A 17961-nucleotide genomic window follows, 5' to 3' on the forward strand; every position below is an offset into this window, starting at 1 on the left:
AGAAAAGGGACACAAGAAATATTGACAGAGAGATGAATAAACACTATGCTTCACTGTAGAAGATAATTTGGTTGCCAGGAGATTCTGATGATTTGTAAATATTTTATGCCATGCTTAATAAACCCTCTGCTGTTTTTTAATAATCGCCATGAGATCTGTTACACATACACCAGTCTTACTCTCAGATCAGGCAGACAGGACCTCTGTGTAGTAACCCAGTTTCCGGAATTATGACAGCATCTCTCCCAACAATCAACATTAGCCCTAGTAGGTTTGCATCTCTTGAGTGAACAAACAGGTCAGATAGGTGGACAAGAGGAAGCTCAAAGATTTCCAGAGGTAAGGAGCAAAAATAGCCACCACCCACAAAACAAACAAATCAAGAAGAAAATAATATTTAATATTCAATATTCAATACAATCTAAGCTATACTAACCACATATATAACATGGTGATCAAAACTAAATAATTTTTCAAACACTGTAGCTATATCTTTTATACTGGTTAATGATTGGAGTTGCTAAATAGTGACAAACATCTGAGTTTTAGACGCCATATTCTTTAGAAAAAAATGCATACTAACACAAATCTTATTCTAGCAATTTTATAAGTTCATGAGAGCAATATTTATAATCTGTCCCTATTTATTTTAGGCTTTGTCCAGATTTCTTGCACTAAGAGATTGAGGTGAGTGTGTGTGTGTGTGTGTGTGTGTGTGTGTGTGTGTGTGTGTGTGTGTGTGTGTGTGAGAGAGTGAAATGCCCAAATTAGATTTAGCAGGTGGAATTTATTTTCAAGTGCATTTTCAAGGAATTGTGAGCTTCAAAGGAAGAGAAGTTTACTACTGCTCATGCTAAGTCTGTTTAAAATGTGCACCTGTTTTGTTTAGCAAGTGGTATCACTATTGTGGTATAGAATTTTAAATCAGTGTTAGCAGCACAGCAGGTAGCATACTTGCATCTTGATGCAGAGGGCTGTAGGTTCTACTCTCATAACATGTAGATTTGTATTTTAAGGAGGTGAGGTACTGCAGTCCTTAGTACGTCTTCCTTTGGATGAGATGCCTAGTAACTATGAATCTGTTTTTCAGCTTGCCACCCATTCCCTATTGCAATATACCAGCTTAACATTTTTTAAAGTAACATAGGCAATTTATTCTTCAAGGGCAACAGGCACTGAGTTTGTAGCTGAAACAATGAAATATAAAGTTGGTTTTAGCAATGAACCTCTTCATTAGTTTCAGATATCTTTAATGTGGAATTATTCAGATGACTTTTACTTCTGCACAGATTGTGCATATTGACTGATATTGGCAGATTGTAATAACAGAAGTTTGAGTGGCCTTTTATGGTTGAAATGTTCTGAATTAGGCAGTTTGTCATTATTGGTTCATATGTTTTGTTTCATTGCTTACTGGAAAAATGTTCTAAACTATAAATTTAAAACACAGTCTAACAAGTGGTGCTGTATTATACAAGGAATATACTTCAAATATATATTATAATTACTACAATCAAGAAGTTAAATCAAAGAACTGTTGCATCATCCTAAAAAATGCATGCAAGCCAAGGGGGTCTATGATTTGAAAACAGCCCAAAGGTAAACTTAACCCACCACTGACCAGATGCATTTTCTTTGAATTTGTGTTTCAATGCTGTTTCAGTGAATGTGAGTTTCAAAAGCAGTATAGTTTTAATGTGAAGTCGTTTTTTATTGTAAGACTATTGCTTTGTTTAGCAAATGTCTGTCAGTGTTTGCACTATAAAATTTGAAATAAAAGTTGTAAATTAAATCCAAATATCTGTAGTCATTGTAGAAGTAAAGTATAAAACAGTATGCACACTGAAAGTGTGTTTATTGCAGCTGGGGAGAAATAGCCAAGTAATGGAAAACTGGAATGGCTACTTGAGGGTGGGTGCATTGGGGAGCTCTGGGTTTCAACTCCCCTGCAAAAAATCCTATGGGCTCCCCTGGGTACAACAGAGCAGAAACTTTTAAAGAGAGTCAAGCAGTTTTACTTCACAGTCCTACTCAAAATTAAAACAAAAAAAAGATTTCCCTGCAAGAGATCCTCTGCTGCAGAGCATGGCCAGTTTATTACTTCCAGTTATAAAACTAGTTTTCTTCCACTACTGTTGCAAATACTGGCATTCATCTCAGGTTCTGCAGCTCATGAGTGGAGCACTGCAAACTGACTGCTGAATTTTTTGGGTATCAGATGACTGAGGGGTCATATGGATCAGACACATCTAATTTCCTAAAGTATTTGTCCATGGTGCTTGGTAAACCTGCAGTACAAGACTTCCCAACATTTAAGAAACTAATGCAAACTGGGCTTTGTTTGCTACACTTGAATGGTGAAGCAAAACAGGAACTTAGCATGGTTCACAAAGTAAAAACTGAGCTCAGACAGTCATTTGGCCCAAAACATTAAACTCTTTATTATCAATAAAGATAAATGAAGACAATGATTCCTCCTTCATGAAACATCCGAAGGACATGCTGGAAGCAACAAGAAAGGCAACAGCTGCTTATAACAAAGAACATTCCAGAGCATCAGGTGCAGAAACTGGCTCTGCCTGCCAAGATGCTGAAGATGAATAGCTTTGATATATGAATATGGGGAAATAATGTGTAGAATTGTAGCAAATAGTCAGTGTAGCAATAGTCTGAGTGTGAATTGCCTTAGCTGTTTTTTAATTATGTGTTTGTGCTTTGCATATCTTTAAGTACCTATCTTTATAAAACTGGAACTCATGGGTGTGGGGTGAGCATGTATTACTTTAAGTTTATACAGTTGTGTGAAAATATGAATACTACTATATTAAAGCATGCCTGTGTATGTATACAACTCTTTTAATAATAAAAAACTGATTTAAAATGAAACACTGTCTTTGTGTAATTGAATGCAGAGGCATGCCCATTAATGTGCTTATTTGAATATGCATATCTTAAGTTAATTAGATGTTCGTGGTTGTCCTGGATTTTAAGGTCTGGTAGCGTTGTCGCCTCATAGCAAGACGTTGTCCCGTTCGATTCTCAGCTAAAGCGTCTTCTGTGTGGAGGCATGCGTGAATGGGCATGCCTTCGTTGAAGGTTGTGTGTCAGGGCTGGTAACCCGGTACGTAAAAATCCACTACCAATCATTAGCGGACCGGAGTTCTGCTGTGGCGACCCCTAACCGGGAAAAAGCCGAAAGAAAAAACAATCCCTGATTCTGTCATTTGGAGGTTGACAGGTGTGATGACATAATTCAGCAACATGTATTCATGTGCATGACTGACCTATTAAGTGGTCACAGTGGCTTCCTCCAGTGTTAACCACATGACTCCTTTAATGTGCGCCAGGAAGAGCAGGAATTTCCTGCTCTTAACTCAAAGGAATTTCAAACAGTACTACTTGGGGTGGTATGAAAGTCCCTTTAAAACATCTGATGCCTGGTTTGACATGGCACAGGAGCTGTCTGACACCATGTATGTCACTCAGGCAGGGAACAAAGCAGGCATTGATATAATTATCTGAGACAATATCACTCTGACCCACCTTGACAGCAGCATGTAGAGATTCAGTAGATGCAGCTAGAAACGTAATGTGAGAGTGTGCTTGTGTGCTTGTGTGTGTGTGTGTGTGTGTGTGTGTGTGTGTGTGTGTGTGTGTGTGTGTGTGTGTGTGTGTGTGTCTGTGTGTGTTGTCTATTACCTCACACTGTTTAACTTTTGTCCAGCTGTCCATTTATCATTTGTTTTACAGCATCTGAAATGTGTCACTTAAATACTGGTTGCCATATAATGCAGGACAGTGTCTCCAGGTAGCAGGGAGAAGTGTATTGTATAGCCTTCCTCTTAAACTTTGCACTGAATAATTGTGATGCTATACATGTCATGTGTGTGTCTTTCATTTTCTTCACTTTGTGTTTCCCATATGCATTCCCAGTTGAAGCACCAGAGATGGCACAGTCATGGTCACCTCAGTCTCTGTCAGTTGCTGTATTTGTCTCTGGCTCACTATTGTCCACACTGTGTGCCCTTCAGGAGGACAGTAAAGGATCTTGTTGGAGTTGACATGTGGGGTTTGGTGATATCTTATGTTTCAGTCTTTCAGAGAGGGGGAGTCAAGGCTCCTTTTCTGAAAGAAGGCAGGGTGAATCACCTGCACTGTGACAGTGGCAGGTGCAAAGACTGACTTTTCAGGTGGGCCAGTAGTGGGATGCTTGCACTGGCAACAAGGAGTTCATTCTGGAGTGGCTTGATGATTCATTCAACTGGTGGGCCCTAGCCATCGGGTATCTAGAGATAAAAATGGTTAATGACATTAGCCACCTAGGTATGTGATACCTGGGAGTTATTGCCCTCTGAACCAGAGTGAACGTACCTGAAGAGGATCTGCCACAAGAAAATGTTTTGGAGCTTTTGGACCTTTGTGTAGAAGTCTCACATGGAAGTCCAGTTAAAGATGCACAGTAAGAGAAGGAGCAGGAAACTGTGGCAAATCTGATATAGGTGTTGTTGCATCATGATGGCACAGTGGTGCAGCAGTAGCATTGTCACCTCACAGCAAGAGGTTCTCCGGTTCGATTCTCTGCTGTGGTGCCTTCTGTGTGGAGTCTGCATGTCCTCCATGCGTTCGTCTGTGTTTCCTCCAGGTGCTCCTGTTTTCTTCCCATGTTCAAAGACATACATATGGAGCATTTTTCCCTGGGCCTCCGCTGAAAATTGGCTTCATTTCTAGTCGGACTTTCCCAGTTAACAAATGTTAAATAAATAAATAAAATAAAAATGATGTGCCAATGGGTCCCCATATGATGGAGCAACAAATGGAGTAGGATGCATCTGAGGATATGTTACAAGGCTATGTTTTGAAAGCTTCTAAAGAAGACTTACTGGGAACAAAGAGCAAAGATGATGTTCTCAGTACAGAAGAAAATCATATAAGGGAAGACCTGCTTGATTTTATACATACTGACAGACATAGTAAGACATCGGAAAGAAATACATTAAAGAATATCACCCAAAATATTAGAAGACTGATAAAACAAATTAGCATTAATTGTGACTATTAAGAGAAACTCATAATATATAACCAAATTAAATAGGATACACTAAAGTAATAGCCTATAAAGTGCTACCGCAAAAACACAGCGTAAGGAAGGAAAGGAAGGAAGCACGTAGGAAGTAACCATGGAAACGTAGAGTAAAAAAACAATAAAATAATACAAGAAACAGAAAGGGTAAAGGATCAACAAAAATCATTAAAAAGATAGATGTAATAAAAGTAACTCAGTATCAAAACAGACCAGGATTTTATACACTCTTGATAATAATGAACTAAGAATGTCTGCACAAGCACAAAAACTTGGAAGGTATGTAGATGTACATAAAGGAAAAATACAAAATAAACATTTCATTGATGACCCAATGTGGTTTTATAGAGAAATGGAAACCCAAGCAAAAGGAATAGAAACAGCACCAAGAAAAGGTAGTTTTTGGAGAAGTACTTATGAAGACCACAACAAACATAACAACAATGCTGAACAGACAGAATAAATAAAAGAAACATTAAGGAGCTCAAATGTGGAGGATATGAAATGGGATAAAGTAACAGAGATTATGAGACAAAATGGGAAACCCTTAGCTTCTGGATAAGGGTATTAATACCTTTACACAAAGATTTAGCCAAAAACCTGACTTATATGCACATCACAGTCAGGCACCAGTCTAGGTAACAACAGGAACATCATATTATTGTTAGTAGTAAACCTGCAAGTAATCCTAATAACTACAGACCAATAATTTGTCTTCTGGCAAAAATATATATATATATATACTGGAATTGATGGTGACAAATTTAATCATGACAACAGAACAAAAAGGTAATAAAAGAGTCACAACGAACAAAATATGATCTATTGTTAAAAATTCTGTAAAAAGGAGGAAGAATCTTAAGTACAGCATGCATAGATTATACAAAAACGTATTTGACAGCATCCCATATCCATGCATAATGGAGTGCTTAAGGATGTATAAGATATGACTTACATTGATCATTTATATTGCAGTGATTATAAAACAATGACAAACTACTTTGCAGCTAAGTCATGATAAGGTGCAAATAATTATTCTAGGAATAAAAAGATATTCCAGGGCAGTTCTTGTCAGTACTAGGATTGCCACCAATCCATTTTTTTCTCAAAACAATCCAGAAATCAATCCAGTTGTTCAATATTGCAGAGAACACTGTATAAACTCTGATACTCTGTTAAACAGCAACAAAAAAAAAGACTGTTGGAGTTTGCTAAATCAGCAGATGCAGTATGCATCGCATACCAAGAAAAGAGGATGTTCCTTCTCCCCTTGATATGCCTAGGGCATCATGGAATGGGTGGATGGGGTTAGGGGAGGTGCAAGGGGTGTCTGACCTTAGTCCAGTTTCAGCTACACTGAAAGGTGGCACAAATATTCTCCAATGCTGTTTTGTCTTGCCTTAAACATATTAAACTGTTTTCCAAACAATGACTGGAAGAACGAACAAGGCAGCATCCACAAATGAATATAATATGTTTAATTGTTGAACAGAGGTAAGCGCTTATACATATAAATGCTTCATCAGACCTATACATACAAAAACACTGAGACTTAATATATAATACTAAAAAACTCAAATGAGCCAATCACATTCGATTCTTAATTAAATACAACTCAATCTATTAAAAAGACAGAGCAATCTTCAAGTATATTCAAACATATACAAAGAATTCATATCAAACAAGTATATATATAAAAAATATAACACATATAAATATAACTATAAAAACTAATATGAAACAAAAAAAACGTATAATTGTGGTTCACGTTTCTGTTTTGGTACCCTTCTTTTCTTCACATAAGGCTTAATAGATGCTCTCTCATTAAGCCCAGAGCCTCTATCGGCTCTCAGGATAAAAAAAAAAATATATATATATATATATATATATATATATATATTACATACACATATATACATGTATGTATAACTGATGTCTCTGTGGCACTCCAAGTAGTCATTACTGATTTTATTTTATTTTAACCTCGTATGCCCTGATTGGAATGACCATACTAATATAACTTTTTTTTTTTAGCTTGGCTACCCTTATTCCATAATGTCAAACTACAGAACAGCAGAACTCAGGATTACTTTTAACACTAATGAATCCATGGAAAGTGTGTGTAAAATTCTGATTGAAATTCTCCAGTTTTGGTTCTTGGGCATGTTTAAAACACATTGCAATACGCATTTTTCTCTAGCTGTTGTTTATAAATACAGCAGTCACTTAACTCCTTATCAGTGAGTTTATTTTTTTCTTCATTTACCCTAGTAGACTATCAACTTTTCCTTTAGGGTCCCTAGGACTATCTTCTTAGGACTGGATCACATCAATGGCATTTTTGCAAGAAGTAGCAGAGTGGAGCAGCCTGCAGTAGTACAGGATACAAGAAAATATTTTTGCTGTGCCCACACTGGGCAGATATCTTAACCTCACATGCATCACTGCACTTAATGTCAGTTTAGCACTAGGTCCCCACCAGATACTGTAGTTTTCACTTACAATCTCCTTTTGTGGTTATGGCATATTCCCATCACCAGAGAAGTGTCTGCATTACAGTCAGAAACATTTCCTTCCCTCTCAGAATAGGTTAGCTGTCAGAGGCACCACCCTTCCCACTCCAGCACCCAACCAGCTAGTCAATCTCGAGTCACCTGCTTTATAGTAAGGTCACCATTCATTTCCTCCATGGAGCTGGTTTTAAATCAGTATGTGTATGTATGCCATTGTCATCAGGTTTCTTCACTCTGAAGCTAAAGTTCAGCCTGAAAGGTGGCACAAATATTCTCCAATGCTGTTTTGTCTTGCCTTAAACATATTAAACTGTTTACTTAATAGATCAGGCTATGGTTACAGTTTAACTCCCATTAAACAACTATACTCAAGGTACTAGTATAGTATATCAGCTAAAGATTTGAAAGCACAACTATAAATGATTAAAAAATTCTCCGATTATATTAAAATGACGTTTGGTTTTGATAAATTTGCAAAAGCAATATTTACTAAAGAAAATCTGCAGCACTAAGAAAATATCACAGGACTGGATCGTAATATTATACAGGATCATGAGGGGGGGGTGTATAAATATTTGGACGAGATAAAAGGTCAGCAATAAAATATGATCAAATGAAAAGCGCAAGTAAGAAATAATTCAGAAAACTAAATCTAATATTGAAAATAGCCTTGACATCTATGAACAAAGTGCAGGCTATAACTCAAGTTGCTCTTCCTGTCCTAACTTACAGCTTTGGTGTGATTTACTGGCAACAAAAGGTATTGAATCAGCTGGGTAAGAAACAAGAAAGATCCTTCATGCTTATCAAATGATATATGAAAATCACTGCATACCAAGGTTATAGATCTGTCACTCCATCTCTCTAAAGCAGGTATGTACCTCCTCAAAACTGACTACAAGTATAGGGCTGCAATCACGGGACGGCATACATTTTTGATGACCGCATCAGATACCACTATAATGAAAGTTCTAAGGCACAAAGAGAAGAAATCTAAGACAACATCTTAGAATAGTTTAGCAGAATCATTTCAGAACAGAGTGGGAATATAAATCAAACCAGAAGTAGACAAAAATAAGACAGCATCTGAAAATCAAAAAGGAAAGAATGAATGTAAGGAAAAGGACCAAAAGAAAAGAAAATTGAAAAGACAACAAATATAGTGGCAAGTTTAAACAAAAAGATGAAAAGATAATAATGGAAGTCAAGAGTGTGGAAGGTGTTTGCAAAGTCCGGAAAAAGTGGGATGAACTGACAAATGCAGGTTTTGTAAAACAGAACTGCAAACAGTTGTACATCTTGCTGCTGGGTGTGATACACTCATGCAAGTGTGTACACTGAAAGGCAAAATTCTGTGGCAATACTATTGCACTGGGGATTGTATACGCAGTTAACTATAGAGGTAGCTGAAACGCATTGAAAACATGAACAACAAGGCATTATTTACAATGATGAAGTTCAGATCACATGGGATCACCCAAGACCAGCAGTCAAAAAAAAACCACCCAAACCCAGTTATGGCAAACAAAAATCCCCCAGCTTAATAGGCTACACTACCAGGTTGCTCCACTCTGCCTTTCCCTTTCTCAGCCCCATGACAGCTGTGGTGGTCTCAGTCCCAGTGGTAGTAATGGGATACTACAGGTAGGGTCAGTTAGAGCAACACTGAGCAGTTAAGGGTCTGCTGGATCTGTACACTAAGGGGAAAAAGAAAGCTATGTGTGTTTAACTGCTGACCTCAGACAATTAAATATGTTCTCTATCAATTCAGTTAAATTTACAATATTGTTAGGATCTCTAACTAGCCATCTGTGTCCCAACAAAATGTGAATTTTCATTTGCTCTTTGTGTATCTCGCTTGTATATAATAAATGCCTGAATATAACTGTGTGCATTAATTAAAATGATTTTCTGTAAATGTCATGAATACTACTAAGTGATAAAAAGGTGATAATGTACTATGAATAGGTATGATCAAATGTAACATTTTTAGAATATCATTCTCCTTAACTTATTATGTAAGGATAATATTATGGAAATCCCTTGCATATGCATATAAAGCAGCAGAAGCACATGCCAAATTCATTCTCCATCTCTGTTCAACCCACAAGTCACCATCGTCGGTGAAGATGACTCACTGATGACCCACCAATAAGTCACTATCGTCAGTGAAGATGACCCACTAACAAGTCACCATCAGTGAAGATGACTCACAGATGACCCAATGACAAGTCACCATCGTCAGTGAAGATGACTCACAGGTGACTCACTAACAAGTCACCATCATTGTCCAGAAATTATTCTTCTGTGCAATTTGTCAGAAATGGTTTGTGTTCATCAATCACTTTTCAGCAAAATGCAGACAGATAAGCAATCACATGCAGCTTATTTTCCTTAGGGTTGCAAGTCCCTACACCTTTTATTCACATGCAATAGAGCACCACTAGTTTGACTGTGAATTACAAAGCAACAATGCAACATGGAAAATGTAGAAACTAAGGCACAGCTTGCTAACTGATGAGAAAATCATTACTAGAGAGAGACAAATAAAAAAAAAATCCCTCCCAGAATAGCTATTAACATGGGTTTCCTGCTACAAAATCCAGTTCTAATGAAACTAAAATCACTACACTAGTTGAATCAATTCCTGTGTTTCATTAAATGTGGTTGTTAGCAAGAGTAATGGATAAGGTTTCCCCATAACTCCAAGATGTGTTGTCGCAAAAGTAGAATATATATATATATATATATATATATATATATATATCTACACACACATATATATTTTGTTAACCACTGGGTCTTGGTCAGTGGCTCCACTTCCTTCACCCAGTCAATCCATTCATTCCTCTCTCAGGGGCAATAAGTGGGCATTTTCTTTCCCAGGCTCTTTTGTTCCCTGCAGAAACACATCTACAATGGGACAAAAGAGGATGACTTCCCTTGGTGCAGCCTGACAAAGCAGAGATGACTTCCCTAGGAGCAGAGGGACAAAGGGGATGACTTCCCTAGGTGCAGCGGGACAAAGGGTGATGGCTTCCCTAGGTGCAGCATAACAACGGGGGATGGCTTCCACGGGTGCAGCAGAACAATGGGGGATGGCTTCCCTAGGTGCAGCAGAACAAAGGGGACAGCTTCTCTAGGTGCAGCTGGATAAAGGGGAGTGGCTTCCCTAGGTGCAAGATGAGAGGTTTTGGCGATTAGGAGGTAATGCAATACCCGCATTCAGAAATGAATGCTGATGGTGCATTAGTGGTGAGGGGTGAAGCACTGCAGTGCCCTGTCTGTGTTTTTTTAAACTAGGCACTGGTACCCAGTGACATGCTATACTTTAAACTGAAGAACTTTTTTTTTTTTTTTTTTGCTGCTCAAGTCTATTTTGACAGTAAGTCATCTGGCTTGCTGAATTCATGAGTACAAGCCAGATCTAGATTCAGACCTTATTTTGTGCTTTTCAACTCAGAGAGTAGAGGGGGGCCAGAATGGAGAATGGCATCAGGTGCTAGGTGAGTCAGGTACAGCTCTGGTTCTCTGACTTGTGGACCTAATCAACCTACCTTGGACCTTTCTGAGTGGAAAGAGTCATGCAGAAGACAGCAGGCCAGTCTGCTGCACCTGATGGACTCCACTCCCTTCCCTTTGTAGCTCCAGTGTGGCTTAGCTTGACCTGCACTAGTTCTGCCAACCATAAGAAGTATACATGCATGCTTGCTTCCACTCACGTGTTCAGCCCTGTCCCTCCCTGCAGGCAATGTATACTCTGTAAGCTAATAGTGAAGAAATTAAATCCATTTTCATAAGCCACCATGGCCAGAAGTGGGGAATATATATATATATATATATATATATATATATATACCAATACATACACATATATACATGTATGTATAACTGATGTTTCTGTGGCACTCCAAGTAGTCATTACTGATTTTATTTTATTTTAACCTCATATGCCCTGATTGGAATGACCATACTGATATAACTTTTTTTTTTTTTTTTTTAGCTTGCCTACCCTTATTCCATAATGTCAAACTACAGAACAGCAGAACTCAGGATTACTTTTAACACTAATGAATCCATGGAAAGTGTGTGTTAAATTCTGAGTGAAATTCTCCGGTTTTGGTTCTTGGGCATGTTTAAAACACAGTGCAATATGCATTTTTCTCTAGCTGTTGTTTATAAATACAGCAGTCACTTAACTCCTTATCAGTGAGTTTCTTTTTTCTTCATTTACCCTGGTAGACTATCAACTTTTCCTTTAGGGCCCCTAGAACTATCTTCTTAGGACTGGATCACATCAATGGCATTTTTGCAAGCGGTAGTAGAGTGGAGCAGCCTGCAGTAGTACAGGATACAAGAAAATATTTTTGCTGTGCCCATACTGGGCAGATATCTTAACCTCACATGCATCACTGCACTTAACGTCAGTTTAGCACTAGGTCCCCACCAGATACTGTAGTTTTCACTTACAATCTCCTTTTGTGGTTATGGCATATTCCCATCGCCAGAGAAGTGTCTGCATTACAGTCAGAAACATTTCCTTCCCTCTCAGAATAGATTAGCTGGCAGAGGCACCACCCTTCCCACTCCAGCACCCAACCAGCTAGTCAATCTCGAGTCACCTGCTTTATAGTAAGGTCACCATTCATTTCCTCCATGGAGCTGGTTTTAAATCAGTATATGTATGCCACTGTCATCAGATTTCTTCACTCTGAAGCTAAACAGTAAAAGAGCTGTGAAAATTCCCAAAGGTACAATAGGTTTAGCATTTAGCAAGGAGGGAAAGAAAGCAGTTGTAAAAGAAGATAGTCCCCTTTGCCCATGCTTCTGACACACAATCTATAGGTTTGTTATCCCATTGGCTGGGAAAGAGCAATAATTACATGCCATGCTGTGAGTGTTTTTTCTTGGCTAAAAATCTGAAATGTAAAGGGCAAACTTATGTAAGGACCAGGGTAACATACTCCTAAAGAAAGTATATTTTGCTTCAGTAATGCTAAAAATACTGTGAAAAAGATTTATTTAAAAAATAAAGAGCAGCTGTTATATCTGTTATCCTGAGAACATCTTATCTTTGTTTTGTTTGCTTATGTCCTTTCTTGACAAAATGGTATTTTACCATGGGCAGTACTCCAGGTCAAAGGTTATAAATGCCACTATATACCTTCACATGACAGTTGTCCCTTTGTATGTCATCTCAGCATCTACAGGCATTAACCAAATGCCTTGTGCCACTACTAGGATACTTTTAAGCCTTTCTGTATAAGTGTAGCTGTTCTCTGTTCCACTGACTTGGCTGCTCATTTCTGGATCACCATTTCACATGTTCATAGATTAGTATGAGGCTAACTGCCCTTAGGGACCATTTTAAGCCTAGCCAGTTAATCCATGTGAGAATCAAACCCTGCACCTTATATCTGTAACTGTAACAGTTATGCCATCGTTCAGTACTACAGTAGGTTATTGGCCTATTAGTTACTATTATTTCAGCAGTTCAGGTGGTACATGCTATTGCTCATCCTTTCATCATCTGACAGGAGTTAATTTACTAACCCTCATCTTGACATTATAGTCTTACAGAAAAATAAAACTGGTTGAATTACATGCAGACAACTTAGACCTTATTATGACAATATTTGGCAAATATACTGGTAACTGCCTAAGCACATATTCCTGGCATAGTTCATTAATTTGATTGCAAGTAAAATGTGTCTATTAATATTTATTCAGTGATGTTTTACTATATTGTCATATCATTTTTCTCTAATATTTGGACAAGATAAAAAAACATTCACAGTATACTTTCTGAAGAAATGTGTGGACTATAAAATATTGATGTTAGCATATAATCTCTTATAAATGACATGGGTACAGCCAGCAAACCAAATTTTGACTTCTTAAATTTCTGTATTTTTTGTAAGACATAAACTGAATAAATACAAGAAATAATTTTGCATGGTTGGTCTTAATTTTTCAACAAGTAATAACAAGGACACACTTCAAAGACAGGAGTTAAAATATACACAACTTTCCAATACGATTATTACTACCTTAACTAAAAGATAACATCAGAAGGTGGAGAAAAGTAAAAAAGTGTGATCAGTTTAAAGAATTAATACAAAATCAATGTTTTTTTTAGCATTATTGTAAAATGCTTTGCAGAATAAAAGGCCTTTAAAATATGTTCATTTTCCTCAGTAGCAAAGGCTTAACACAGATACTCACCAGTCGGTTTGCAAGGGAAATTGTAGTGGTCGTTGCCTCTGCTTCTTGTTGGCATTTCAGTTTATCAGCAGTTGCTTTCTCAAACTTAGCTGTTAACTTTGCTAAGTTTTCATTTAGGACCTATATTTATAAGAAAATAAACACGTTTAAAACTTCTGTCAGGGAATAACTCTTAGCATACTAACCTAGATTAAAAACAGATGTAGCACTGTCATCTTATAAAGAAACAACAGAAAATAACATTATTCCCAGCCAAAACAAACAAATGATGTATCCTTAAGAAAAGGGCCCTTCCATAATTATTTACGCTACAGTAACATTAATCCAAGTGAACATTTTATGTATGGGATACAAGCTTGTATATAAGTTGTTGTTTTTTATTTATATATAATTAGTGTGATTCCATTCCCTTCCAAGCCTGTCTAGTCTCTGACTGTCAGCAGTTATAACTTCATATTATATTTCAGGCAAATGGCCTGGCTATAGACCACTACAAAAGTAAGCAATACACATTACAGATATAAAGAGACAGAGATCCAACTTTTATACACAGCTAGGAGTATACCATGTTTCTTGTTTCATAAAATCAAAATGCCTTCAAAACACTGGCATAAACAGTGAGTTAGCCCACTCAAATGTCCAAATTAATGGACTGAATAAATAACCCTAGTGTGGAGCAGGAACATAATAACTAGAAGTTTGGGGGGTAGCTAAAAAAAATGACTAAATGACTTTTGAGTAGAGTAGGCACATATCACAGCCATGGGTTCATGGGATATATTATATATAATTCTGAAAATTCACGGACTCTTGAGTTTGTAAGCTGAATAGTTTCATCTCTTTTAACTCATTTTCCTATGATACTTATACTGTAACTAAGTGGCTGCCATTTTATCAGATAATGTGCTTGTGGAGCCCATGGCTGACAGCTGTTAGTGGTGAATTCCTGGTTTCATAACTCCTTCAACGTTTTGATGTTTCCCATTACTCTGAGGTAGAGAGATCATGAAGTAATTAAATTTAGGGATCAGAGTTTGGGGAGGCAAAGCCACAACACAGGACATCTGAAAGGTACAGGAAATTGTGTCGATCAATCAAAAACTCTTTTACCATGTGCCGATCAGTTAAAAATTGGAACAACTGTTGGTGAACTTTGCAAATATTTTTTTTCTTTTTTTGCAGGAAGCATCCTGCATGTGGGAGGCACCACTCATAGTCTCCCAAACGTAAACATACCTACTCTGGGATTGCACAACAGTGGTAAAAAAAAAAAACTCCACTGCCACCAAAAGTTGATTCACCCAAATTTAATTCATCTCTTAGCACTCACTGGAAGGTGTGATTGAATGATATATTCTGAACCAACATCCCCTGCATTATTTTTGATATTTTTTTGTTTGCATTCTTGTGGCTTTGATATTTCTACTTTTTTCATTCTTGTAGAATGTGTTTATGCAGAAATTCTTGTTATGATACACGACTACTGCATTTCAGTTTGTAATGTAGGATTGTACTTTCTGAAAATTAAGGCAGACTACTGCAGAATTGTTTGTTTGACTCTCTTTAAAACAGTTAACAGGTTTGTATATGTAATGATAGTCCTTGAGCTTTTCAATGGATCAAAAGGTGATTACTTATTCCTCTCAACTCCTGAGGGATCTTCACCCATTTCATACGATGAACACAGACATTTTTGACTTCTGGATGACTAATAAAGGCACAATAGGCAAGGAGCAACTGGATTTTCTATATCACTGAGAGCTGGGACCAAGCAACAGGTATTAAAACCTTCACAGGACAAGGAGCCATGCCCTCCTTTAAAAGGTACCTCTGGATTCTGTATTACCTATAAAACAGTTGTATCTAGGCCTCCATTAACCAGAATCCTGATAATGATATCCCTGTTCAATGAAATGTCTGTTATAATGCATGAATAGTTTTGGACTTGCTGAAATGGGCTGATTTGGTATTTGGCACAAAAACATGTCCAGAGCCAGTTGTCCTCCCCCTCTTCAGAACCACCAGTTCTGAATATTTTTCCCATTATGCACTGCAAAGGGAGGAACTATGAGTGGGGCAGCCTTCTATTATAATTCAAGGATTAAAACTGAACATGTCTTATAACAAGTAGTGACTTTGTGGATCATGATCTGAGAACATAAGTTTTATGAAGGTTTCAATGTTTCTGCTCACATGGAAACCACCCGGTGAGCAGTTTATATGACTGCAGTCCTCTGAATTCCTCACTGATCACATGATGGAACATCAGAAATAGCTGGCATTATGCGACTTCCAACTTCTGCATCAATGAAGACTCAAACTGTTTTGCATAACTATTTCTCAAGTTTTCCTTCAGTTAAAGCTGAGTTCTAGGCTTTGCTCATAGTGGTCATCTCTGCTATTCATGAGAAAGGACATGCTGTGAACCTTATCTTCCAGAAGGACACAGAAATCTCTGGTCCTTAAGTCAAGCCAGTTCCTAAGCCTGAACGTATATCCTACTTTAGACTACCTTAGGAATAATCTCTAATTCTCAGCTTACTGACTTCCACTGTTAAAAAATGCAAGTCCAGAACATAATTTAGTGGAATGAATTTGACTCGGTGAAAAGTAAAAAAAAATGTTAAACCCCTAACATTTTTCTGTCAATACCGTCTTTCGGCTTTTAGGGGTCGCCACAGAGGAACTCCGGACCACTAATCATTGGCAGTGAATTTTTATGGTGTCAAGTTGCCAGCCCAGTGTCCAGCCTTCAAAGAAGGCACACCCATACACGCATGCAGCTATCTGTTCACTTGACCGTGGGGATGACATGCAGAGTCCGCACAGAAGGTGGTCTAGCCAAGAATTGAACCAGAGAATGCCTTCGGCAAAATATATTTAATCACAATTCTTTTCAAATATGAATTCTTATTCAGAAGAACAGATCAAAATAGTATGTTCAGGATTTTGTTTGCAATTTGAAGAGGTAGGGTAGAGACTGAGTGGCTGTAGAGAAAGGAGCATGGGAAAGGGGATCAGATTCTAGTAACTGAATGTTATAGGCTGCATCAGTCAGAGATTTCTTTATTTTTTTTGCACTTCCCATCTCTATTAGCATATTTATTCTACTTTTGTGCCTTGCTTTTGAATTCTTAGATGGAGTCAAAAGTGAAAGCTCCTGTACCCTGCCTGTGGAATTTGAGGATGTATTGCAAATATGAGCCCAGAAAGATACCTCAGTGTTATGCACAGACACAGACACAAACACACACATGTACACATCCTCAGAAATCTAGCTACACTCCTATATATTGCTTGTTAGACCTGTCTACACATTCCTAGCCCAACATGTTGTACATTACCAGCTGGCATCCAGCAGGCGGTAGGGATATGGCAAAGTCAAGCCACTTCATTTCCTCTAAAAATGAATGACATGTGACCTTGGGTAGTCGCTCCTATCTCCCCAGCTGGCTCCTCTGTTATGTGGGCTAACTAGTCAAACACATGCCACCAGGCTACACTCAAGGCTTCATCCTTCTGCACTACAAAACTGGGGAACACAGGTTTCCTAGGAGAAGATGGAATTCCTGTTTAGAGAAAATCTATGTAATAACTGATAACCCAGCTCAGCTGTTCTGTATGATGCAATGACTGCGTAACCATGTGTGTTGTGCAGACAAAGAGAACTTGCAGTACAACACACCTGAACCTTCTAGGAGCAAAGTGTAAGAGTCTAAGCTCAGTGGTAGACACGGAGTGGGAACTATGTCTTGGTTTGTTATTGATTAAGGCAATCGGTGCAGCACTGCACTAAGAAAGGATAGCACTCTGCATGTCATGTTAAGAAGGGTGAAGGGTACCAGGAATGTCCAAGTGAAGAAACCACAAGCCAGAGGTGCTCCTACTGTATGGTTTAAAGAGGGGGTGGAAGGATAAGCACAGAAAGACAGAGGTGATGATGTTGGATTTTAGAGTAATGGGTTAGGAGGAAAGAGAAGTGATGGTTAAATATAAGTTAGGGAGCTGGGGACATAACTGAGGGAAAAAAGAAGCTACTCAATGGCTCAGAGATGTAGTTACTCAGGGATAAGGGAAAAGGTCTGATGCAAAGGCAAAAACTGGAGAAGACCAGGAAAGTGATGTTAAGGATAACTCCAAAAT

At 37.9% G+C, this 17961-nt stretch overlaps 1 protein-coding gene across 1 annotated transcript in view; it reads right to left on the bottom strand.

Moving 5' to 3' along the window:
• The window catches only part of DNAH9 (dynein axonemal heavy chain 9), a 3419770-nt gene that overhangs the window by 464601 nt on the left and 2937208 nt on the right, over positions 1-17961 (bottom strand). Inside the window, exon 51 of the mRNA XM_044069722.1 lies at positions 13819-13938. Within this exon, the coding sequence (XP_043925657.1) occupies positions 13819-13938 (120 nt within the window). The remainder of the gene's footprint in view (positions 1-13818; positions 13939-17961) is intronic.

This window comes from Protopterus annectens, chromosome 4.part0, assembly GCF_019279795.1.
Source record: "Protopterus annectens isolate FY-2018-M chromosome 4.part0, PAN1.0, whole genome shotgun sequence".
Lineage (NCBI taxonomy): Eukaryota > Metazoa > Chordata > Ceratodontiformes > Protopteridae > Protopterus > Protopterus annectens.